The following is a 25,257-nucleotide window of genomic DNA, read 5'->3' on the forward strand; positions in this document are numbered from 1 at the left end:
ATGAGGGAGGAAAGAAAAAAAAGAATCTGTACAGGAAGCAGCCTGAAAAGCCATAATGGTGCTTCAGCTAAGAGGGGAGTTGAGCGGGAGGCTTGTGCGTGGGGGCGTCATTGAATTTAGTATCCTCCGTGCACGCATGCCCCCCGATGGATTATTCGTCGTCAGCCAGGATCCTTAAAAATAAGGCGCACACACTGGGTTGTAGAACAGGTGTGGCTAAACTGAGACGGTGGGGTAATGATCGCTGTTGACCCGGCTGTCAACACGGCACTGTCACTGAGGGCTGAGGGGTCCTTAGCTGTCATAAGCCCCCAGACACAGAAGACGAGTTGGTATGGGCCGTGTTAGAGATCACGGACCGACAGAAGATGATATGTGAACTGGTGGGAGGCAGACAGGAAGGCTGTGTGTGTGTGTGTATGTGTGGTGTAGACATTCTCACTGAATGGGAATGGTATGAGGGACATTTATCAAGGGAAGGTTTAGGTTCTATTATGTAATATCAGACTTCACGACCAACTCTGTGAACTACAGGAAGTGTGGATGCAATATGACGTCAGTCCTTTTTAGTTTATTTAGCATGACAGGAGCTGGGGCATGCATAAACTACCAGAGCAAAAGAAAGAATAATTTGAGTTGCTTATTTGGATCAGGTTCCTCCAGACACTGAGTGTGGGCATGGGCCTCTGCAGAGCACTGTGTGGTTAAAATTAATATTTAATCTGACAAAAATGTAATCACTGATCACTAATAATGATCTGATGCCATTAGTTTAATTTTGCATACACAAAAATCCTATAGGTAGTATAGGATCCTCAAATCCTATACTACAAATTACGTTAGCATTTAAGGACTTTTTCATTTCAAGCTACATAAACTGATGCGAGTGTTACTGCTGCATGTACACAGATTATTGTTACGAACACTCCAACAGCAGCAGGTGGGGAAGGCTGTATGCTTTGGCACTGTTAAAAGATCTTTGGCAATGCAATCATGTGAAACTTCTCTTCTTTGCTGTTATTTTCATAGTCAGAGTGGTGGAGCAGATGTATGCAAACAACTGATTAAGGGTGTGTCTACATCCAGCTATGGTAAACAGTGGGAGTGGAAATCAGGCCTGTGTACGTGTCTATTTATATCAATTATTTATAAAACAAATTGTTGTGTGAGCACAGTCATTGTAACTATTTATACACGATTGTAAGATTTTAGACTTTATTTACAGTTTCCTATATTAACAATCACAGGTGAGTGACAACAGCACCATTCTCTTGCTGATACTATCGCCGCAGCAAACCATTACATTTAGTACCTGCTAATGTTACCTGCTCTGTTTTTATCACAATCTTGCTGCATTTTAACTTTAAAAACTTGCTGCGTGTCCTTACAGTGGGCATGTAAAATGATCTGAAATCATTTACAAGTGCAGAAAGAAAACAAGCGAAATGCAGAGCGAGTCTACTACAAAGAGAAAGACAAGGTAGACAGATGAGAAGCGTCTGGCAGACAGATAGCTTTAGACGGAGGCCATGATTTGATTAATGACTGGGGCGTGATGTACCCAAGCACTGATACATGACATCCCCATGGAAAGAAGATCCATCAATGCAAATCCAGCTCCGTTGCCGTCGTCCAGAGAAAAACCTTGACCCTGCCGAAAAGTCATACCAACACCTGACCCTCGCCTTTCTTTCTCCCCTAATCCAACCATCCATCCAGCACTCCTGCATCCATCCTGCCTTGTCTCAACAGCATTTGCATTCTCTTCTCACATTAAGCCTCTCTCTCTATCCTTCGCGCTCTTTCTCTCTCCTCAGCCTCCCCGTGTCACGCTATCTCATGTTTCTCTCCCCTCTTTTAATACCCTATTTGCATCCAATACAAGCAGGTGGCTTGCAACTTGGAGCCGATGTGCGAAAGGACAAGCTCTGAAGACTGTGCGCCCAAGCAAACACTGTGTCTTATTTGAATTGTTCTGCCAGAGAGGATATTTCAGTCGGTGGAAAAAAAAAGCAAACTGCATTGGAGGGGAACTGAGATGGGGAGTGTTAGGAGGCAGCAGGTTAGGCAGGTGACATGTTGAGTGATGCTCGGGGAACTAGGAGAGACCTTGGACTTGAGGATGATATTGCAGCTGTGAGACAGAGGGGCAGAGAAAGAGACGGAGACGGTGTCCCAGTAGGGGAATACTTTTATGTTTTTTGCTTTTGAAGATATTTTTGGACAGAAGCTGATATTCCTCCTTTGCTTACTTCCCATTTCATGGTCAAAAAGATAAAAAGCCTCTGTCTTAATGCAAATAGCAGTCGTTTCAGCGTGTAATAAAAACTTTGCACGAGCTAAACAAGAGAATGGTTCTAGAGAATGTGTCTCGTCAGAGTGGAAAAAAAAATCTCTGCAACAGCATTTGGATGATGGATCACTATCAGCCAGTAAAACTCTCATTGGGGATTAACGGCTGGGTGAGGCAGGTTTCATCACAGGATTTCATAAACAAACACACCAACAAGACTATACACGCTCAAACTGGATTTGAGCTTGATCCCACAGAGTGTAAAACTGCCAGCGCTCAAAGTGTTGAGCACAATTCTCTCACAGTGGAATTAATTTTGTGGTTGTCTGCAGACAGAACGACACCCACATACCGTCCAGTTTTTGACATGAATAATCACTTATTGCTCTGATACTTTGAACTCTTTGAAGGTCGAACAACCAATAACCCGATGATCTAGTTTGACTTAACGGCCATACACTTGAAATTGTGAATAGCTTTTTTTCTGTCAATAGCACTGTCTCAACTAACCGGGGTGTATTTGGCTGAAGACTCTGTTTAAATCATTTTCCAGCTTTACTGTTACGAACTGGACAAACTTTGGCACGTTAAACTGTGTGGAGGAACTTTGGTCACACAGGAAGTGGATTTCACAGCCTACGTAAATTAGTTCTGGGTGTCAAACCTTGCTTTGGTGCCAGAAACATGGCGTAAACATCAAAATAGCCTCGAACGCTTCATATAGCCACAAACATATCAAAAGACGACATTATTCATATATAATCACAACAATTCAAAATTTCCTCCATGAAGTGGGTGTAAATGCTGGCTCATTGCTTTTCAGTCAAGCATCTAAAGGGTGCGGGAGGTTTCTGAAGCTCCTCAGCCAGCTGAATGTAAATCTGTCCTTATTAATTTAAAGTGCAAAGGAGAACGTATTGATCATTTTATTTGCCCTAGTTTAAAATTTTGGAAGTACCTTAGTGTTACACATGAAACAAATTTTATTTTTTAAGATCCAAATAAAAAAATTCGCACTAAAAGTTTTACTTTTGCTCACGCCTGATGATGAGTACCTTACCACTGCCCTGCCGTGGTCGTAGCTGTCTCTTTAATGCTGTGGCCGTTTCAGGTCATTCATTCATTTAGGCAAATCAATAAGCAGGCGTACTTTATGGAAATGTGTTTTTCCCCCCCCATTCTTTTTGCATCAGTATGAGTTACCTTGATGTGACAGGTGGAAAACAGACACTTTGGTTATTTTTTATTCATTTTCAGCTATACTATATAACTATATGTATACAGACCATTCTTTTTTCCAACTGTAAAGCTAAAAGCATCTATTTATAAGGTGAACTCAATCCTGACGAGTATATGTGAGTAAATGACAACAATGATGGAAAAGTACTGAGGATTTACAGGTCTGATCGAAGAAAGGAGGCAAGGAATCATCGAGTCACTAAACAGCAGAATTTGTTTTATTCTTCACTGATGGAGAAGCTTGTACTGATTCTGATATTTACACAAAGTGGTTACTTTAGAGAAGGAGTGACGCTAGAAATACTGAGAAAATGTTCTTTATCAGATCAGCAGGTGTGCCAGAGCAAAAAGCAGCGAGGCCGTTTTCTGTTTATGCCCTAAATCTGCGGACGAGCCTCACACTGGAAGGTTTCTCTGTAAACCTAAAAACATAGTAAAAGGTTTTTTAATATTTAAATTGGATTAATTTTATTAGTAGCAATTAGAACATTTTATTTTATTATCATCAGTGATAAATCAAAGATCCTCTTTTTGTTGCTTTTTAATTTCAATTTCATTCAAAGGTATTTTATATTTATAGGTTTCTAGTTACTGACACTTTATATTTTTTTTTTCTAAATACAAATTTAATGGTGAAAAAAATGTCATTATTTAAAACACACAAATAATTTTAAAAAAGTACTGCTTTACCATTAAAATATGGATACTGACTTTGGTCTAGTATTTCAAGAATTCCCCAAACCTCAAAGTAGCTCAGCAATAATTGACCAACAGCAGCTGACCTGTACCAATCTGTCCCCAAATTCTACCACCTGACAATGCAAGTTTCCCAGAAATGGAGTGAGAGATTAAAGCAGGGAAGAAGAAAATGCAGCTCTCCCATCTCCAATTCCCTAAGGAACCATTATTAAAACACTCACTTCCACAGGAGGAGAAGGAGAGAGGGAGAGAGGAAAACCAGAAGGGAAGACAAGAAAGTGAGAGAAAAGGACTGTGGGGAAGAATAAAAAGGGTCAAACACAAAGGGGAGTAAAAAAGAAAGGAGAGGGGATCCCCCACTGGACAGAGTAAAAACAAATTAAAAGAGCCCTTATAAAACACAGATGCTGCAAAGAAAATAAACTTCACGAGATTTACTGTTTTGCAAAGGAATCGGAAGACTGGTGGAAAAGCCATCAGAACGCTTTGTTTCTCCTCCTCCTTCCTTCTTTCGTTCTCTCTCAGGTAATGTTGCTGAGGTATCTATCGCCTCGGTTTTCCCTTTCCACCTCTCTCTCTTTTCTCTTTGTACAGTGATCTCGCTCGTCTGCTATTTTCAGTCAGAGTTAAGAGTCGAGGTCAGGCCGGCCTGTGTGAAAATGGCTTCCTGCCCGGTCTCCAGCTCCCAAACCGCAAGCTAACGGGGGGCTTTTATTAACGGCCCTATTTGGGAAAAATTTTTGAACATTTTGTATTTTTATTGAAGTTTCTCATGTCAGGAAGCTTAGAAAAACAGACACTCGACAAGAGTAAAAATAGAAAAAAAAATGCCCAAACACGATTCTTTTCTTTCTTAAATTCCATTGAAAAAACATCAGAGGTAAAAAAAAAAAAAAAGGGACAAAAGGAAAGAAAAAGCGAGGCTTTTAGTGTCAGACATGCTCCATACAGCCAAGGAGCAGTTTGTTCAGAGCTTAGAGCAGTCGGTTCTGTAATGAAGAGGGGAAAAAGCAGCAGGCAGGAGGGGGAAAAAACCAACAAAAAACACAGAAACACAGAAGCGGAACGTGTCCACATCTAAGAACACATATGTGCATTTCTAACTAACAACTATCAGGTGAAAGGAATGCACACAAATACAAAAACACACAAACAGCACCCTGAAATCAGATCCGCAAGTTTACAGCATGTCAGTATTTACAAGGCTTCATCAGACGAGACTGAGTCGCCAGCAAGAGGAGCTGGGTGGGGGGGTTACACGGCTCCAGTGGATCGGATGACACCCCACACTTCAACCATATGCGTGTGTGTTTGAGTGTGTATCTATCATCTGATTCGGGTGAAGGAGCCAGTAAAGATGGGATGGGTTATGGCAATCGTTAGACGTTAGAGAAACCAGAACGAGGTTTGTAAGGTGTCATGCTGCACGTGAAAAGCAAACATCTCCATTAGATGAGAAAGAATTTGACTGAATGCTAAAAAATCTCAGTAGAATTAGATAAAAAAAAATCTGCAACACATTAACTAATTTAGCAACAACAATCAAAGCAGTACGGAGAGTATGAACCTAAAATTGTGCTTTTTGAGTCCCACTGTTTATTTTTCTGAGTAAAACTTTTTGTGTTATTTTAATAATAGCAGAAATATTCACCTGTGTGTGCGGCCAGGTATTAAGATAATAAAAGCTTCCAACAGTTGCTCCAAAAATAAAGAAATAAATACATAAATAAATAAATACAACTGTGTTAGCGTACATGATTAAAAACAGATCAGCGTATGCCTGGAGCTAAATGAGGAAAAGCTGACCTTCCTGGTCAGAGAGGAGACTGGCTGCGTCCGTCACTCTGTCTGCCTCTAAATGCCTCTCCTTTTATAACCCCGCGGTCCAAAGGAGAGGAAACAATAAGACAGACAGAGAGGAGATAATGAGACGTCTGCATTACTGTGACAGCCGCCTCACGCTGCATTCACGAGCCAATGGAAGAAACTCGTGAAGTCCAGCTAAAACGATTAACATATCCTCGCCATCATCGTGTTTTCATTCCTGCAGAGTTCAGTCTCCTCTCTTCTTGAAGGAGGTTGGTATTTTAATTATTTTGTCAAAGCGGTGCCTGTCTTTTTTCGTCTGCACTAATGGACCAGCATCCACCACCTACGGCAGTTAAACACACGCAAACAGAAACGTGGAAAGTCGGCACAGACATACGTTTTTCTCCTGATCTCATGCTGATTGGCTTTTTTGCGGTTCTGCTCAGCTGAGGCAAAAGCTCTTTTTTGAGGAGCTGGTAACAACCGGCGGGCCGCTCTGATCTGGGTTCAGCCGGCAGAATTTTGACTTCCCAGTCTAAATAAACAGCACGTCAAAAACACTTAGTCCACGAGCAAACGACGAATCTAAGGGCAAAGCAGGTTAATACACGCGTCTTATATTTAAGGAGTACAAAGACGCGACCCTGCTTGTGCACCTTTAAACTCAAATCAGCTTGGTTTGAATTATGAAGAAAAAGAACTGAATCTATTTTAGCTGAGAGACATTTTTAGCAGCAACACCATGTTTGACACTTTTTTTTTTTTTAACACGGGCGGACACACAGGTCATTAACCCTGCACCACCCTGCATTAAAAAGAAAACAGAAATGTTTTGAAGGATTTAAGCTTCAGAATTCATATAGAAATGATTTTTAAGCATAAGGATCCAAGTGCTGCACAGAACAAAAGCAGGATGTAAAATCTATCGATTTCTGTGACAATGGACGGCTTTGGCTTTTCAGAGCGTGTGCTATTCACATGGCAGGCAATAAGCTGTAAGCCACAAGTGCTGCCTGTGTGTAATGGCAAGCCAGCTTTATTTCTTTATCTCTACCTTACAATTTTGCAAATCAAATAATGATGAGTGCAGCCAGTGACGAGAGGGTTAGTGGCTACGGAGGCTGAGTTATTAGGGTTCCTATAAAGAGGACAGAGGTCTCTGGCGGAGCCCAAACGCTGGCCAAGATACATATTCCTTGCACTGTGTATTTTTGGTTGGTTTAAAAGCCTTAAAAGTAGAGGGGAAGGCTAATTTTCAGGGTAAACAGCTTGTTCGATTGCTGTGTGGTTTTACGCTGAGCTCTCCGTTTATTGACTCAAGCCAAGCTGGGCTCTGGCTCCTCCGACGACCGCAGGGAGAATCCTGCCGCCGGAGCCGGCAACAAACACGATCCGCAAACACTAGCTTACCTTTGATGGCACACGACTGTTAAATCAAATGTACTGAGTAATGTACAAATCCTCTTGACTGCATGGCAGGTCGAGGGAAAAAATGCTTTTAAAAGAACATCTGCTCCTTGTAGGAAGCCATTTGCCAATTCCTATTTCCTGCTGACAAGTAATTTGTCATTTCAATTATTAAGATCTATACAGTAGGATTTAGAGGTGAAGCTGGTTTCTGTGTCACCAATAAAAGAGGCGAATTATGAAAACAAAGGCTGCTCAGAGAAGAAATAAAGTGTCGTCCTCTTTGCTGTTATACAGAATATCTCATTTCAAGTGTATCTGATTCTTTCTCATTTTCTAAATATGTTTAATCTGAGAAGGAGAAGAGAGGTCGAGAAGAGGCCCCACATTCACCAGATAAGTGTTTAGACTGCCTTTTAAAAAAAACACAACCTACAAAGGAGGGCTGCAAGTTGTTTTAGCTGGAGGAAGTGACCATTCATAAAAAAAGGGTCCAGAGAAATTACCCTGCTTTTTCTGTGTTGTTAGATTTGTATCAAGGCGAAATCCTTGCAGCAACAAGTCAGGCTTTACGAGTCCTTTCCTCTCTGTCCGTCTCTCTTTGCGGAGCACGGCCTGCCTGCTCTGCTCCTCCCTCTGCACAGCGTCGGCAATCCTGACCACACAGCGCCACACGGAGGATCATTGTGGTAATAAAACACAGTCCACTACTTGAAATAATTAACAGCTTCTTTACTTCTATAATAATTTTATAATTGACCTCTTCAAAAGTTTATTCTGTCTTATTCAACTGTCTGACTGATACTTCCCAAGTTCTTCAATGACTCTGATCCATTTCCAACGTTCAGCTGAGACACAGAAGCACAATACAAATGTCTCAGGATAGAGAACAGGAAGTAATGTTGCTGTCATTGATAAAATGTCAGAACTACATGTCAGGGGAGAGTGCTACCATGTGTATCCTTGTGTTGTTGTTGGGTGTACAGAAAGTGTAGGACAAGGTCAAAGAAAGGTAAGCAACTGATAAACTGACGTTGGTCCTGTCAACTACACCACAGCGAGGTCACAGACGCATGCAGAGGCACAATTTTATTAATAACTCACGTTTGCTGACCCGGTGAACCTAAAATTATTTTTATGTCCACTCTACAAAGTTACTTAAACGTTTTAAATATCAACAGCTATTATTTCTGCTGGAGAACGTTTTTTCATACATTCGAAAAGTACAAAGTATTATCTATCTGAGAAAATTCGACATTTAGATTGGAAATCTGTCCCCTCCATGAGTTATTTAATTTATAAAAGTTTACTATGGTTCATCATGTTCTTTTGTACATCACTATGTTTAATTTAAAAAATGAACATGAGCTTTGATATAAACCTGTGAAAAAATTATGGCTGGTTATGAGTTGATGTTGTAGACACTGTGACAAATCGATGACAAATGATGATGAATAAATGTAACAAGTTCAAGTCTTTCATTTTAGGCATCAAACAGACTGACGGATAAAAATCTAAAAACGTTTTTTGGATCGTTACAGGGGACAAGGGACAGAACAAGCTTAGCATATCTGCTGCAGTATATTTGACCATCATTTTACCACACGTGAGAATGAACTGCATTAAATGGCTGGAAAGTATGTGTCCACTTATTTGTGAGGTTGGACATGTGTCAGCTAAATATCGCTGATATCAGGGTGAGGTCAGCAGCCATGGAGATGGTATAACCACATCAGAGAGTAAATTTAAAAAAATAAAATAAAAATCTGAAATGAAAATAAAATGGCATGCATGTGGTCCCTTTACAAATGCTGGCTAGCTCAGCCTCAGGCCGGACACCGATCCAAGGCGGACAGCTCATTATGACGACTAAAGTCTGGACAAGTAATCCATCCGACTGGTTCGTGCAGTTTACACGTTACTGAAATTAAAATCCCGACCTCCTCTGTTAAAGCCATCTATCGTATCTTATGAAACGTTCTAGATTTTCTGTCTGTACGCTGCGACTGTTTAACTTAAGGTAAACTATACTGTTAAAAACAGGGTCAGCGCAAGGCCGTGCACATACGTGTCACACACCAGCAGTTATGAGGTAATGTTTCCTTGGCATCGGCTTCAGCAGAGCGTTGGTGTTTTTCACCACAGGTCGATGACTGACGAAGGGGAGCGCTGGAGGAGGAGGAGGGCGAGATAAAACAAAAGTCCAAACCCAAATAAGCAACCCGTCAGCCTCTAATAGCAGAAAGGAAGTGTCCCTTTATCAACAAGTGAATTAACAGTTTCCCGTCACACCTTGTTTTTCGCCTCCCCCTCTTTCTCTGAACCAGCGCCAGGGCCCAGATGGCCCTATGATCGGACCACCAGGGCTCCTGCTTTGCAGGGAAACAAATCTGCTGCACTGACTAATAGCCCTGTGTTGATGTTTTATGGTTGGGAAGTGTATTACTGGTGCTATGTATACAATGAAAGGCACCCAAGCATGTGAAAAAATGCACACCAAGTCATAACTGTCATAAACATGTTGCAGAAAAGGGGAAAGCCGGGACATTTCACAGCATTTCATGTGGACAGTAGAAAAACTGACCCTCAGTCAGCAGATAAAAACCTCATCTCTAGGTACTGCTCAGAACTATGGCGCAGTAAAAATATGAAGTCAAAGCAAACCGAAAATCAAAGAGGGTTTTTAGATTATTATGATCAAGCTGCTTTTTTTCCTCCACACACTGCTGTATTATACAGTACTGTGGTTGGAGCTGAAAGACATCTGAATAATAAAACGTCTGCAGTGGCTGCCATATGCCTGGTATAGCCTCAATAACCTCTGCCCTGTGCACAGAATATGCACTTACTAATCTGGCCTTGTATGAGCTGCGCCACAGACAAACCGCACTTTTACAGCATGGGACGCTCACATTATGGGTCATCACCTCAAATGACAATACATTGATCGCACAGAGGACAGGCTTTGGGGAGAGAAAAAAGTACTGTACACAAGAACATAAATAGCCATTTCAGATTTTAACAGTGACAAGAAGCCAGCCAATTGCAGGCTCTATTTTTAGGTGTGCCGGTGGCCTGAGGCTGGCAGCTTTGAGAAGGATGTGTACTTTTCTACAGTTCCTTCCCAAAAATCAACGCTGTCCTCGCTGGCGACAATCACAGGGCAGCTGTTGTGGCTAGGTGGCTCGGCCCCAGCTTGCCTCACCCTGCTGCTTTGTGCCAGCCTAAGAAAACCGTCTTCACTACCCAAAATTCACACCCGGCCTGCAAAACAGGCCGGAAGGTAAACACAAAAGCAAATGTGACTCGATGTGTTTGCATCCGGTGAAAATTATGGAGTTTTATCAACGCTGGTGGCTGTAGGGGGTGGATTTCTAAATTTACATGCGGCAGGATGCCTCAGAGCCAATTTATCTTAAAAAAAAAAAAAAACAGACAGAGAGAAAGAGAGAGACCTAAGTGACCTTCCTCCACAGGTCACGGGTGAACTGATAATGGCTTACTGAAATAGGCACTTTTTGGCAATTCTTAAATTGATTCAAGTCGTGTCAAACCCGACTTGAATTTCCTGAAACCCTTTAAACATTACAGTTAAGACAAACCCTCTCCAAAGGGAGATTGTAACCGGCTCATTTTTATATATTTTACCACAGCTATCTCTGCTGTAGATACTTTATCTTTTTCAAATGTACACACACACCTAGACATGCACACACAGAGTTAGGTATCCCTGTGTGGACTAATTGTTGACAGGTGGCCCTAACGTTCTCCTTTGAAACCAAAGTGTGATTTACGACCACGCTCCCCGAGACCCCGGCTTTCAGCACCGCTACTACAAACTTATCTTTTTCTCCCTGCTTCTGTCGCCTACCCCCTCCCACTTTTATTCCTTCTGCTCTATCTCTTCTTCATTTTTCCTCAATTGCACCTCATTACTTTGCTAAGTCACTTTCACCTCCGAGCCCACTTTGATGTTTCTGTGCTTCTCTGTCTCTCATCGCAGCACAGCAGTGACTCTCCAGACATCCTTTTAATGTTTGATGAACTATTTTTCACACCGTGGAGGAATGTGTCCATGCATGTACGTGTGTGTGTGTGTGTGTGTGTGTGTGGTGGGGGGTTGGGGAGCTACACAAGGAAGACAGGAAGGACAAAGAAAGCAAGGGCACAGTCACTCAGGAGTGTGTATGTAAGACCTGACCCTGAAGCCTCATGTGCCAGTCCAGCATCTTCGATCAACTATTTGAAGCCTTTTGGGCTGCACAGAGATATGGATCATCTACAATATTTCCATCTATAATATTTATGACAATTATTGCCATTATACACAAGAAGAGAAAAATATCCAGAGAAGGCCTGTGTTCAATATTGTGAAACACCTAAAAATTTAATGGATTTCATTATAACGACACTAAACCCTCTAAATATTTATACTGTCTTTTAGCAGTCCAGCCGACTGACCTCGAGCAGCAGTAATCTGCTATAGTGCCCTACAAACTCAAACACATTTTCAAATACGTGTTTTTAAACTGTGTATAATTTGCACAAACAAACAGACAAAGGTAAAAGACTGAGACCGGACTATGGTATCACATTTCTGCCGTATGTGAGCATCCGAGTAGTCCAGTGATAGGAATCGGTGCATCCACAGCAACAACCGTTAATATGGTATGAAACAGTGTTTACGTTGATGCCACAGTGTACCGCACTTAACTGAAGCAGTAAATCACGGAGGGTGTGATTGCACTCAGAGTGACCAACCTTAGCAGACGAGCCGCCGTACCTCATGAACCACAGCAGGAAAAACAGGAACAGGAGAGAACGGCATCGAATCAACTAAACTCAGAACTATAAGGTTTGTAATGCCTCTGGGTTAAACAGATGTTTCATATTGACAGTTCAAATAACTGAACAAAAAACACTGCAACAACATCCACTGAGCTAATAACATCCAGCAAAAGATAAAGTGAAGTGAAGTGAGTTCATCTGATATGGTATTGGGAATACATCAGATAAAAACAAAAAAGTCTGGTCACAGGATACAGTGAGAAAATTGTTAGATATGATAAGACACGATTTTAAATATTTATCTTCCAACTGCAAGAGGTTAGGTTCAATCAAAACTGTCCATCTAAATATTTTACTTCAGCACATTAACACTTTTTGCTGGAACACAACATGGGATAAAAAAAAAAAATGTGTACATATCCAAAGGAGTACACTGCTCTGTGGAGTGGATCACACATCTGCTTGCATGACCTTCACTTTTGAAGTTAATGAACTACTTGTTACAGTATTTTAAAGTTCAGGAGCTTGTTTCCACAGCAGTAAGATGAAAACTCTGTCACGAAACAAACATAAATTAAGTTTTCAAACCTCTTCTACTATAGCATGCAGAATTACCCACCAATCGATTCCCAGTCATTTGGTTCTCTGAAGTGTTTATCAAGTTATCCACCCGCTGCTGGCAGCAGCACATTTATCAAAGCTCAGCGATATTCCAGGAAGACCATGACTAATAGAAACTGTGATAATTTACTCCAAGTAACACCTTTGGGGTCAAACAGTGCAGGTTACACAAAGTCTGTATTTATCAGTGTGCATCTTTGCCAGAAAGGTACACACAGCTAGTGTGAGTGGCCTGCAATAGTGTTTGACAAACAAGGGAGACAAGGTTGTGGCAGAGTCCCTGGAAAAGTGGCTCCTGTGACAACCAGTCACTGGAAACACAAACACACATGCACACAGACACACACACACACACACAGACACACACACACACACACACACACACACACTCCACTGTAGCAATCTCTAACCTGAAGTAACACTCCATTTAGCTCACTGTTTTTATATCACGGCACAATCACGACGAAATACTTGCAGACGGAAAGATACTTGCTGAAAAAGAGCGACTGTCGTGCTTACAGTCGTCATGTGGACAGAAACAGATCTCTAGGTGAATGCAAAGGTTGCCCCCTCTCTGCTTAACATGTTAGAGGGTGGCAGGAGGGGATTGGTATTTTTACAATAAATCTATGCCGTATGTACACAGTAACTGCAGACCCTTCTGAAGACCTGTGTCGTCACCTAACGTGCACTGTCCTAGGAATGTCACCAACTGTTGCGTTAATGGAGGCCGCAGCTACTGCGATTGGCCTGCTCAGCACAGTTGTTTCCACTTATGCATTTCTGCTGCAGTTTTCAAAAGGATCAGCGAGAGAAAAATAACTATTGTCTCAAATATAAGGAACAACAATCATACCCTCAATACAAGGACTCGGAGACAACAGCAGATTCCTGGTTGGAGATTTCATGTTTGAAGAAACAACATACAGATTTGCCTACAGAAAAAAAACATGACCACAACAAAGTGTGGGGGCCCAGGAGGGAAAAGGCCCAGTATTGTATTTGTTTCTATTATGGCTTGAACAGGATATAACACCAGGCCACAGCCACAAGGTAATTAACACATAAAACACCACCCACAAGTATAAATGCTGGGAACGGCATTAAGTTATATCTTAGATTATACAAAGATTCTCTGCAGAAGTCGAAAACAGTGTAAATAAGCACCACTAACGTGACAACTAATACATTACTAACAAAACTTGCTGTTTGTAAATCATGTTGTTGATGTAATTGTCAACTAATCGTTAAAAACAGTCAACCTGAAGCATTTTAATATGTTCGTCTGAAACAGGTTTGTCTTGTAAATGAGACTCAGTGGAAGTTTCTGTTTAAATAAATGTTCAATAAATAAAAATAAAAAATGAATCTGATAATAGGTAATTTAAGTCATTTATGATGTAAACACATTGCACACTGATTTAAGCACTCAGTATGTGAGGACTTGTTGTTAACTGACATTATGATTAGAGGTATAACTGTATCAAAACTTCATGGGTCAGTATGTACCTTAGTTTTGAAGGTGCGAGAAGTAAATAAGTAAACTAACAGAAACATGTTTTTGGATTTCCTGTTAATTTATATAAACTCTCTATGACGTTTGCTGCCCGATTAAATTATTCTCAAAAATGGGGGCTGGGAAAAAAACCTCAGAGCGTCTAATGGACTTTCAAGGCTAAACTTCCAAGTATATCACAGCTGGTAAACAGTTCTGGGTGGAATTCGTGGTCTGTTCTAAGGATGTGAACGTGTCAACATAACCAGACTAGATGAGAATTACTGTTTAGTTTACAGAGATTACAGAACTGAGGAAGCTGCTTGTCATCTAGTCTTGGAACAATCATGTATTACATCATGACTAACACAATTATTACTCACTGTGACAACTCACTAAAATACAGAGTGTATCAAAAAGAATAACCCAGTTTTAAAAAGCTGTATTTTTAAGAAATGGACATAGAAGCCAAGTAAGTCATTTTTGAAACACATGGCTGAATATAAAGTTTTACATACAAAACTCACAATGTTCACAGGTGCTCAGTGTGTCCCCTCTGGAAGCACGGCCTCTGTCCACACAGTACTCAAACCCCTCCGAGCATGTCTGGAGTCACTGCTGTTGCTATGCTACCAACCGGCAACCACGTAAAACTCCTAAATCTGCTCTAACAGTTTTCATTGTTACTTGTGAACAGCTGCGTAACTAAAGCGCTTTGAAATTAGATGATTTCTTTAATGATGCACACTGAATGATATGTTCTGCTGTTATGATCATTATCAAATCCTGTGGGGATCCAAAATGAATTGAAACTACACCCAATTCTTATTTTTTAAAGCAATTAAAGATATATACAATCATTTCACCTTTAAAAACAAACAAAGAAACCATTAAACCCCCGTGTGTCGTGTGTATGTATACTTCTGACCACAACTCTACTGCTGAGACTCCAACTTGGACTTCTAAAAGCGAAACAATATCAGTAAGCGTCTCACTTCTTCACCCTCCCAGCTCCTTACCATGTAATGGAGACCCTGAGGGGCTACTGGACAGGCCAGGTATGGGGCTACAGCGCCCACCGATGCCTCCTCCACCTAAGATGCAGCCACTTCCGGCAAGACTTCCAGCTCCTGCTCCTCCTCCTAAAGCAGCCGCCCTGTTCAGCTCCTGTTCAATCTCCTCCAATCCAGCGCTCTTTTGAAAGCGCGACATCCGGTTTACCACACGTGGGGACATGTGAGTCCGGGCACACGGTGCACCGCCGTAGGGGTTGATAGGAAATACATGTGTGGTGCCACGGAGGGTGCTGATGGCTACCCAGCGACTGTCCTGGCTGAAACACATGTCCTGCACCTGGATCCAGACAGGTGAAAAAAATCAAGACAGAGAAAACAGAGCAGATAAATGTCACACCATAAGCAATAGTAGTGGAAATGTTGACACATACCACAAAAAATTGTTGTAAAAGAAAGATGATTTCTTTCTTTCTGAAATTTTGATAAAAGTGTAGAGGCTGGTCGACGTGTAAAAACAGGACAGAATGTTTTTGTTTTACTCGAAACCAGTGGTGTCCAACTCCAGGCCTCGAGGGCCGGTGTCCTGCAGGATTTAGATGTGTCCTTGATCCATCACAGCTGATTTAAATGGCTAAATTACCTCCTCAACATGTCATGAAGTTGTCCAGAGGCCTGGTAATGAACTCATCATTTCATTCAGGTGTGTAGACCCAGGGTGAGATCTAAAACCTGAAGGACACCGGGCCTCGAGGCCTGGAGTTTGACCAAGCCTGGTCTAAACCATCTCAGATCGTCCTCTGCTTCATTGTCCTGTGGGGTTCCACAGGGATCAGTCATTGGGCATCTTTTCTCTGTATCTGCTTTTTTCTCTATATCTGCAGTCCCTCAGTTTCATTCTTAGAAGCCATAGCTTGATGCCTACTCCATACAAACTACACACTGAGTAACGTGAGAAACTAAGTACTTGGAGTGCTGTACACTTACTATATTTTTGGTCCTAATATCACTGATGGGGTTGCTCTGGGACAGTGTGGAAAGCCTCCTTTCCCAAACTTGGGTTTACGGTGGACCTTGATTTTAGATTTGCTTGTCAGAGAAGGTGCAGTGTTGAAATGAAGCTTATTTTAGCTGAGACAGTTTGTAAAGATAAAAAGCTTTTCCACACTGGCATATTATCATTTGTGCACAATTCAAAATAATCCTATCTGTGAATATGGTCAAAGAGAGAGGCCTGGGCGTCTCTGCTGTTCCTGTGACCCAGACCTGTGGCAGAAAGCGGATGGATCGTCTCAAAAATAACTTGATGAATGTGTAAAACATATTTACATGCCTGTGTATTTTATTCAGCACAGAAACATGAACACAAAAGTAAACTACTCCAAAGTGCAACTAACTCTAGTGTGAATGGGTATAGTATTAATCTCAGAGATCAAGAGATATGACTGAGATGTCGACTAGCCTGACAGAAACAGACAACAGTTTTTGCAAGAGGTGACAATAAGATATGAGATTGTTTGGCGATAAAATAAATGACCAAGAAAAAATAAGTCAATGGCACCCTTATTTAGTTGCTCTTCTCCAACACTCAGGGAGCAGACACTCAAGAGAAGATAGGATCTCCCTGAGCACGTCAGACATGCAGGAAACCAGACAAATAGGCTGCGTGAGACAATACAAGCACTGGAGAGCGGGAGTGAGAAAATGAAAAGACAAAGAGATAAGGTGACAGACTGATGAAATGATTGTGTGCTGAAACTGCATCTATCACTTGGCATGTCTTTAAAAAATTAAAAATAATAATACACACACATACATATATATATATATATATATATATATATATATATATATATATATATATATATATCTGTGGCAGGCTGGAGAGTGTAGATCCAGGAGAAAGTTTACAAGAGGAATGCCTGACTCCTCAGTCAGCCAGTCAAAGAGAAAGCTCTGTCCCTCCAGGCCTTTCTAATCTTTTGCCAGGTCAGAAGAGGTAATTGTCCCCAGCAATGACAGTTAATGGGGCATCCTCTGCATACCAGACAGTTACTTTACTTTACAAAGATGACTGAAAGAGGAGGGCTGACCTCTGCTGTAGCTTATAAGAGATGACTCAGAGATGAGAAAGGGCTACTTTGTGTGTGTTGTAATTGGTCATAATAGACCTGTCAGGGCTCCAACAGTAAATGGCTCCTGGATATCATGGCCAAATCCATTTCGATCAGGTGGGGGATTACCTGAAGGGTGGCTATAATTGTACTTTCATGGTGTGACAACCGTCCACATATCAAACATTTGTCAAATGTTATCTGAAAAAGGCGGAATGCATCTGCTTTCAGTCACACGCAAGGGCTGATGTGGAGGTAGCACATTCCTGAAAGACTGGATAGCTCTCCCTCGTGTTTTCCTACAAAGTACTTGATGACATGTGTGACAGTCAGAAGATGAGAAGATGAGTTTAATGCCTTTGTTTTCTTTTTAAATCAGTCACACCAGGTAGTGAAGATTAAGCACCTCAGCTGACCTGAGAACAATTCTGAAAGAATGAGGAGAATGTGACAAAGATGGACCATGTGACAAGATAAACACATTTCACATGGAGGTGTTTGGATGAGATAAATAACATAAAGACAATTAACAAGGGTTTATGTGGTTGGTTAGCATCGGACGCCTCATCTTTCCCACTTTGACAGACTTACTATGATTACAAAAGTTACATAACAGGCCTCTGTTTGTCAACATTGTTATGGCAACCTAATTTGATCTATAACGATGGAAAAGCACTGCTAACTGTGAGCAGAAGCGTAATAGATTTAAAGAGATCCATAAGTGTGTAAATACTTTTAAACGATGTGGATATACTAAATATGGCTGGGACTGGAGCTGCTGCTTTGTGTCAGGACTACAAGTTTAGATAATTTCCACTGCTTCACAAAAATCTGTATCACAATAATAAAACAAGATGTTTTCAACATTAAAGTCAGTAAGGTTTTTAAATATTGACATATAGTTGGCAAATACTAAAATCACATGTTTGCACAAGAAGCCTGGTTACTCTGTCAAAGTAGGTTACAAAGGAAATCTGACAGTGAGAGTCTGTCCCCAAAAACTCCATTTACACAGTGATTATAATGTAAATAAACACATAAAAATACATTTTACATAATGAAATAATGGAAAGGCAACATGTCAACTGCTAAAACTCTGAAAATCTTTTTTTTTAAATTTGCAATAGAGGCAAAAAAAAATTGTGATGCTTAACAAGACATAGTGGAACATCTAACAACTAAAAAGTAAAAATGTTAAATTAACTAGTAACATCTTACTAACATGACTAGATATATTTTAAAAAAAAGTACCCCAGAAAGGAGGCAGAGAAGGGAGGGGTTCACCCCTCTTTGAAAAATAGTGTGGGCAAATAGATCAGCTGTTTCAAGAATAACATTTCTCAGTATTAAACTGCAAAGAATTTGGTTTTATCATCTAAGGTACATAATATCGTTCAACCATTCAAAGAATCTGGAGAACACAAAGAGTGAAAATTGAAATCAGTATTAAATGCTGTGATCTGAGGGGCCATGTTAGTGAATACAGTTTATTACCGAATCCACAAATGCAGGTTCAAACTATTTCATGCAAGTAGAAAGAAAACAGTGAAGCAGCTGCTTTCTTTAGGCCTGAGCTAATTTAAAAATTTGTGAAGGAAAGTGGAATTTCAAATTGTTTTTGAAGATCACGCATGACATTGTCCTGTATTATAAGGAAGAGAAGGCCACACGGCTGGCCAGCACACAGTACTAAATACAGCATTGTACAGCATGCACATTTTTGAACACATTTGTGAATTAATGCTAATGATATACACATATATACATATTACAACAGTATGTCTGAGAGTCTGGTTGCTTAACTGGCGTTCTTTCAGACTTCTGACCTGTTGAAAACATGTGCATTACTACAATTCCATGTTATTTATACAGCACCAAATCACAACAACAATCACCTCAAGGTGCTTAATATTCTTAATAAGCACCCTACAATAATATAGAAACAATCAGACAACCCCCTATGAGCAAGTACTTTGGTAAAAGTGGGAAGGAAAAACTCCCTTTTACCAGGAGGAAACCTCCAACAGAGCCAGGCTCAGGGAGGGGCGGGGCCATCTGCCGTGACTCCCAGAAGTCTATTGAAGGAGATACCAAACCATTAAGCAGCAAGTAACAAAGTAACAAAATGCAGCTTCTAAATGAAGGTGTTTATTATTAAGGCCCTGTGTGCAAAAAAGTGCCTCCCTGCAGGTTATAACATAAATGAATTGTGGTGTTTCACCTTTGGAAAGCTGAGTTCAATAGCTACACCCAGACCTGATTACTGCCACACCTGTTCTCAATCAAGAAATCGCTTAAATAGGACCCGCCTGACAAAGAAAAGAAGATCCTCAAGAACCAGACATCATGCCACAATCCAAGGAAATTCAGGAACAAATGAGAAACAAAGTAATTCAGATCTCTCAGTGTGAAAAAGGTTATAAAGCCATTTCTAAAGCTGTGGGACTCTAGCGAACCACAGTGAACGTCATTATCCACAAATGGTAAAAACATGGAACAGAGGTGAGGTGAGCCTTCCCAGGAGTGGCCAACCAAGCCAAATTAGCCCAAGAGTGCAGCGATACCTCAAGAGGCCTCAGAAGACCCCAGAACATCATCCAAAGAACTGCAGGCCTCACTTGCTTCACTTAAGGTCAGTGTTCATGACTTTTCCCCAAGACTTTTGGGAAAATACTCTGTGAACTAACCTGAAAAAAGTTGAAGTTTTTGAAAGGTGTGTCCTATTACATCTGGCATGAAAATAACACAGCATTTCAGAAAAGGAAAATCATACCAACAGTTAAATATGGTGGTGGTAGTGTGATGGCCGGGGCTGTTTTCCTGCCTCAGGATCTGGAAGACTTGACATAATTTCTTTAGAGATTAATAAAGTATTCTGATTCAGATTCTGAATCTTTGTGGTAATTTTGCTGTCTACCAAAACATCCTGAAGGAGAATGTCCACCCATCTGTTCACGACCTCAGTCTGAAGCACACTTGGGTTCTGCAGCAGGACGATGATCCAAAACACACCAAGTCCACCTCTGAATGACTTAAGAAAAACCAAATGAGGACTTTGGAGTGGCCTAGTCAAAGTCCGGAGTTGGAATCGATTGAGATGCTGTGGCATGACCTTCAAAAGGCAGTTCATGCTCAAACCCTACAAAGTGGCTGAATTATAACAATTCAGCAAAGATGAGTGGACCAAGATTCCTCCACAGCGCTGTAAAACACTCATTGCCAATTACTACAAATGTTTGATTGCAGCTGTTGTTGCTAAGGTTGACCCAACCAGTTATTAGGTGTAGGTGACAATCACTTTTTCACACAGGGCCATTTTGAATTGGATTCTTTTCCCCTAATAATAAACACCTCCATTTACAAATCGCATTTTGTGTCAACTTGTGTTATCTTTATCTCATATTTAAATTTGTTTGATGATCTGAAACATTTAAGTGTGACAAAAATAGAAAACATAGAAAATCAGGAAGGGGGCAAACACTTTTTCACACCACTGTAAATAAAGGCTGAAGAAATTGTGTTTTCACAGAGCAGCCTCATTACTGAAGCACAAATAAATTTTCATTCATTCAGATGACTGGACATCAATTGATGGTACAGACTGTTAAGTTTAGTAGAAGAGCCTCGTGGCTCTGAGCTCATCCACCTTCTGCTCCGCCTTCAGCCCCTTACAGCTGTTATCAGCTTGCAGGTCTGTTTACCTGGCCTCGGGTCACTGACAGCCAGCCGCATGTTTGGTCACTGGAGACAGATAAGGCGTCCACCTCCACCTACCTAACTCAAGACTTTATGACTCCCAGTATGTTTCTGAGTTCTGTGTGTGTGTGTGTGGTGTGTGTCTGTGTGTTATTGTGGTGATAACCCCTGTCCCAAACACAGGCAGGGGCCGGCATTCAGTGTTTACAAGGGCTTGGATCAAAGCACCCTCAGTGTGCAGCCAGTCAGCAGACCTGACGTTTGGTCATACATTAACTGCAGGCAGGCTGTAAGAGTGTGTGTGCATGTGATGGTGTGTGTTCCCAGTCAATAATCCTGAACTTAACAAGGCCTGAAGTACTTCTGTTGAGTAAGCACTTCTACTTTCTACTGTAATTAATGAGAAAACGTAAAATTAAAAATAATCTTGAGAACTACATCTTTTTTTTTTTCATTATTTTATTAAATTAATTACCATATCCCTTTACTTCATTATTATAGACCATACATTTAATGAAAGTGTCAAGGTGTAGGTGGCGTATATTAGCTCCCCACAGCTAATATACTGCACAATATACTCTATTCTCTCCCTAAAGTATTATTAAATGTATCAACACATGTAATAATGTGTCATAACTCGAGATTTTAGCAGAGACATCCTCTTTACTGAAGATTTGGCTTAAAACTTTCTTTTTTGAAAAAGTAAAGGTTAGGGTTGAATCAGGTAACACTGAACCCTCCCTTTGTTACGCTTCAACATGATGCACAGAGTGTTTCTTCAAACACTATGTATTTGTACACAGCTTTGCATTCAATCATTAGTTAAAATTCATCTCTGGCTCTCTTCCACCGTGTCTTTTGTTCCGTCTCCCTTCACCCCCATCTGGTCACACAGATAGCTGCCCATCCCGAGCCTGGTTCTGCAGGATGTTTCCTCCTCTTAAAAGGGAGTTTTTCCTTCCCAATTTTCACAAAAGCTTTCTAGTTGGTTGTCTCATTGCTGGGGTTTCTCTGTATTACTGTAGGGTCTTTACCTTACAATATAAAGCAACTTTAGGTAACTGTTGTTGTAATTTCGTACTAAAAAAACACAATTACGTTAAATTGTATACTATAACAACACAGGTCATGAATGTTTTTCTTTACCAATCATGTATTTTCTCTCATAAATGTATCCGTTTAAATGGGAATGTGGTTTGGAGGGGGATTGGTCCAAACCTGGATCTCACTCAAACTGGACAGCTAAGGGAAGGGCCATCTCATGTCTACTACTGAAAGGAAATGAAGAAACAACTGAGGATAACTAAGTCATTAGATAAATGATAAAAGCTGTGAGTTTAACAGTTGCTCTACATTCCTACCCACAATATGGTCATGAGAAAGTGGTTGTTTCATCTTTGGAGAGAGGGTGAGTAGCTCTCAGTTGAGGTGGTCCAGGTATCTCAGCAAGATTATTCTTTGCCACCTAGGTTTCGCTCTAAAATATATAAGGAGAAAAGCCCCTGGGCTGAACCAGGACAGCCTGGAAAGTTTATGTTTTTGAGCTGGTAAAATATGCCCTGGAGCAGCCAAAGGAGGTAGTCAGGGAGGGGAAGGTCTAGCCATCTACGCTAAGACCTTTGCCAACACAACTCAGCAAGGTAGTAAAAATGAGGTGGATGGATAAATGAATGCATTACTTTCTATTGCTGACCTTATGTATCACGCTACTGTTTTTAAATTTCATGGTCACTATTACACATACTTTTGTTCTATGGAGGGACGAGCATTAATAAATTGTGTTTTGTGTAAGATATTTCAGTAACACATTTGTAACACTGTACCTTTGTTCTTACCCTTTTTTTGGTTTCACTATCTACATTAATCATATTGCAGTGATTTGACAGGAAGAAGGAAGTAATAATTATACTTACATACAAGTGCAAAATTTACTACATTTGACTAGAATGTATGTGTATGTGAATCAATACAATCTAAACACTCATTAAATATCTGTACTATTACTTCCAGTGGATGGTTGCAGTGTGCATGTAGGTTTGAGTCCGTTTCAGACCTTGGCTTCAGTCTCCCCACGATGCAGCGTATAGAGATGGTGAACGGCACTCTGCGAAGATGCCCACGGGTGGGTGAGGATCTGGAAGACGTGAAAGTCGTGTCCCAGGGTGTCGGCAGTTACCAGCAGCATTCCTACAAAGGACACATAGTCACTGACATCAGGAATCAGTCCGTTAGCTGGCTTCACTGTAAGCTGATTCTTAATGTGTGCTGTATAAATGGTTCTTATTTTATCACGCAGCTGCTTGAATGCATGCCTTTTGTTTTTTTGTTTGTTTGGGCTTTTTTGCTAATGTTCAAATATTGTAATACGCATGGTTTAAAATGCATTTCGTGCTACATTTGTATCATGTAGCAGGGCCTACCTCTTCAACTGGGCCAAGCCATACAGTGATGACACTAATCAAACAAACTAAGCTTTGGGGGTCAATAGTGCTGTATACTCCACAATGATAATGTTCCCATCCATACAATATAATGTGGTGTGAAGAGGAAAACATCTATGTTAACCATATGCATATCATCTGGCCTTCAATGGCATAGGGAAGATGTGTTTCTACCTCAATCATCAAACGATCAAATGAGGCAGTATCTTTCTCAGACGATGATCTCCCATCACTCCACCAGAGACTTTTAGACTTTTACCTGAAGCACTTGTTACATCTTGGTTTTTCTTTGTTTATTTTAATCATTTCAATCAAGAAAAGTGATACTCCAATTTGTGTAGTGTGTCTAAATGTTGCTAATGTACACTGGCCAACCAAAATATTTCAACTGTATTTTATTCCAGCAGCATACAACCATACAAACTGTGCATGACACATGTTAGACAGCATGAAAGAATTACTATGCACTTAAAACAAACAAACCAACCCATTAAACAAAGCCAGCTATCATTTGTCACAGTCATAAAATGCAACTTTGCCTTACATGATAGCTCGGTCTGGTAAAAAGCACGGCTCGAGTCGTGTGATTCTTCAAGGACAGACGAAATGAGCGTCCATAAAAGATGAAATCTATGTATTCGAGCATCGGTGCACATTTATGGGCGTGTCTATGCGCATTCGGAATCACCAAACGCTGAACCACAGCGCAGCACAAGTGTAACCAACACTGACAGGCCCATTCATTTGGTCCTGTTTTATTTGAAGCTCGTCAAACTCCAGAAAGTATAGGTCCAAACCATAAACAACATGCCCAACAAACCACACCAGAACAAACCCAGATCTAAACTGGCTCGTCTACACTGCTTTTCAAATACAATCCAAAACCCATCCCCAGAACCTTCTGCCATGCTACAAACATGGAGATCGAGCAGCAACTCATAATACAACTCATTGATGCAGAGTGTAAAAAATGTCCAAGGCCTTGTCCTTCTGATGACTTCCAGACATAAATAATATTAAAGTAATTAGTATTTTCCTCTCAGTTTTTCCACTTGGAATCTTTTATGTGGAGGCTGCAGTAGGTTTTAATTAGTGGCCGGGCTTTATTGGGTGGCATGTCAAATGTGAAAAGAGGATGTTGGAATGGCATGAGATTAAAAGGATCCAACAACACGTGCGAGGGAGATGGAAAACACTCCCTTTCTGGAAAAAAAGAAGCCATTTTTGCACATTCACAGTCGAAAGCTTCCCTTGGTCAAGATTTGAAAATTAGTAAAGAAAAAGTACTGCTCACAGATGATGAAAATCTGGACAAATGATAGGTTCGTGCAGATTATCAAAGGTGGAAGAAAGAAACTCGAACTGAAGCCAAGTGAAGTGTGCATTAAGACAGTGGTTAGCTATTCATGCTGTATCAGAGCGACCAGAAAGCCAGAAAGCTAAGGCCCAGGGCCTGTAAACTCTTGAAAACCCACGCCCCAAACGAGGTGCCAAGCCACAAGAAGCATTTGCGTCAACTGGGAATAAAGAGAAAGAAGGGACGGGGCCCTTCTAATTATAGAGTCTGGAAACGGAAGCGCAGGGCGATTAGGAGTTGAGGCGCTGCGGTCTGTTTATCTGGGAGCTTCCTCTCGCTCTCAAA

The 25,257-nt window shown here is 40.9% G+C and overlaps 1 protein-coding gene and 1 long non-coding RNA gene across 9 annotated transcripts in view; one reads left to right on the forward strand and one right to left on the reverse strand.

The window, feature by feature from the left end:
• bcas3 (BCAS3 microtubule associated cell migration factor) overlaps positions 1 to 25,257 on the reverse strand; it is a 315,717-nt gene that overhangs the window by 233,137 nt on the left and 57,323 nt on the right. For all 8 annotated transcript variants that reach the window (XM_019367610.2, XM_013276535.3, XM_019367613.2 and 5 more), the window contains exons 14-15: positions 23,228 to 23,361; positions 15,371 to 15,704 (exon numbers count right to left, since the gene is read on the reverse strand). In XM_019367610.2, coding sequence (XP_019223155.1) covers positions 15,371 to 15,704; positions 23,228 to 23,361 — 468 coding nt within the window. The remainder of the gene's footprint in view (positions 1 to 15,370; positions 15,705 to 23,227; positions 23,362 to 25,257) is intronic.
• LOC112842173 (uncharacterized) lies at positions 19,513 to 22,120 on the forward strand. Its single transcript, XR_003213867.1, has 2 exons — positions 19,513 to 20,110; positions 20,411 to 22,120. It is a non-coding gene; the product is annotated as an uncharacterized LOC112842173 (long non-coding RNA).

This window comes from Oreochromis niloticus, linkage group LG14 (assembly GCF_001858045.2).
Source record: "Oreochromis niloticus isolate F11D_XX linkage group LG14, O_niloticus_UMD_NMBU, whole genome shotgun sequence".
NCBI classification, from domain to species: Eukaryota; Metazoa; Chordata; class Actinopteri; order Cichliformes; family Cichlidae; genus Oreochromis; species Oreochromis niloticus.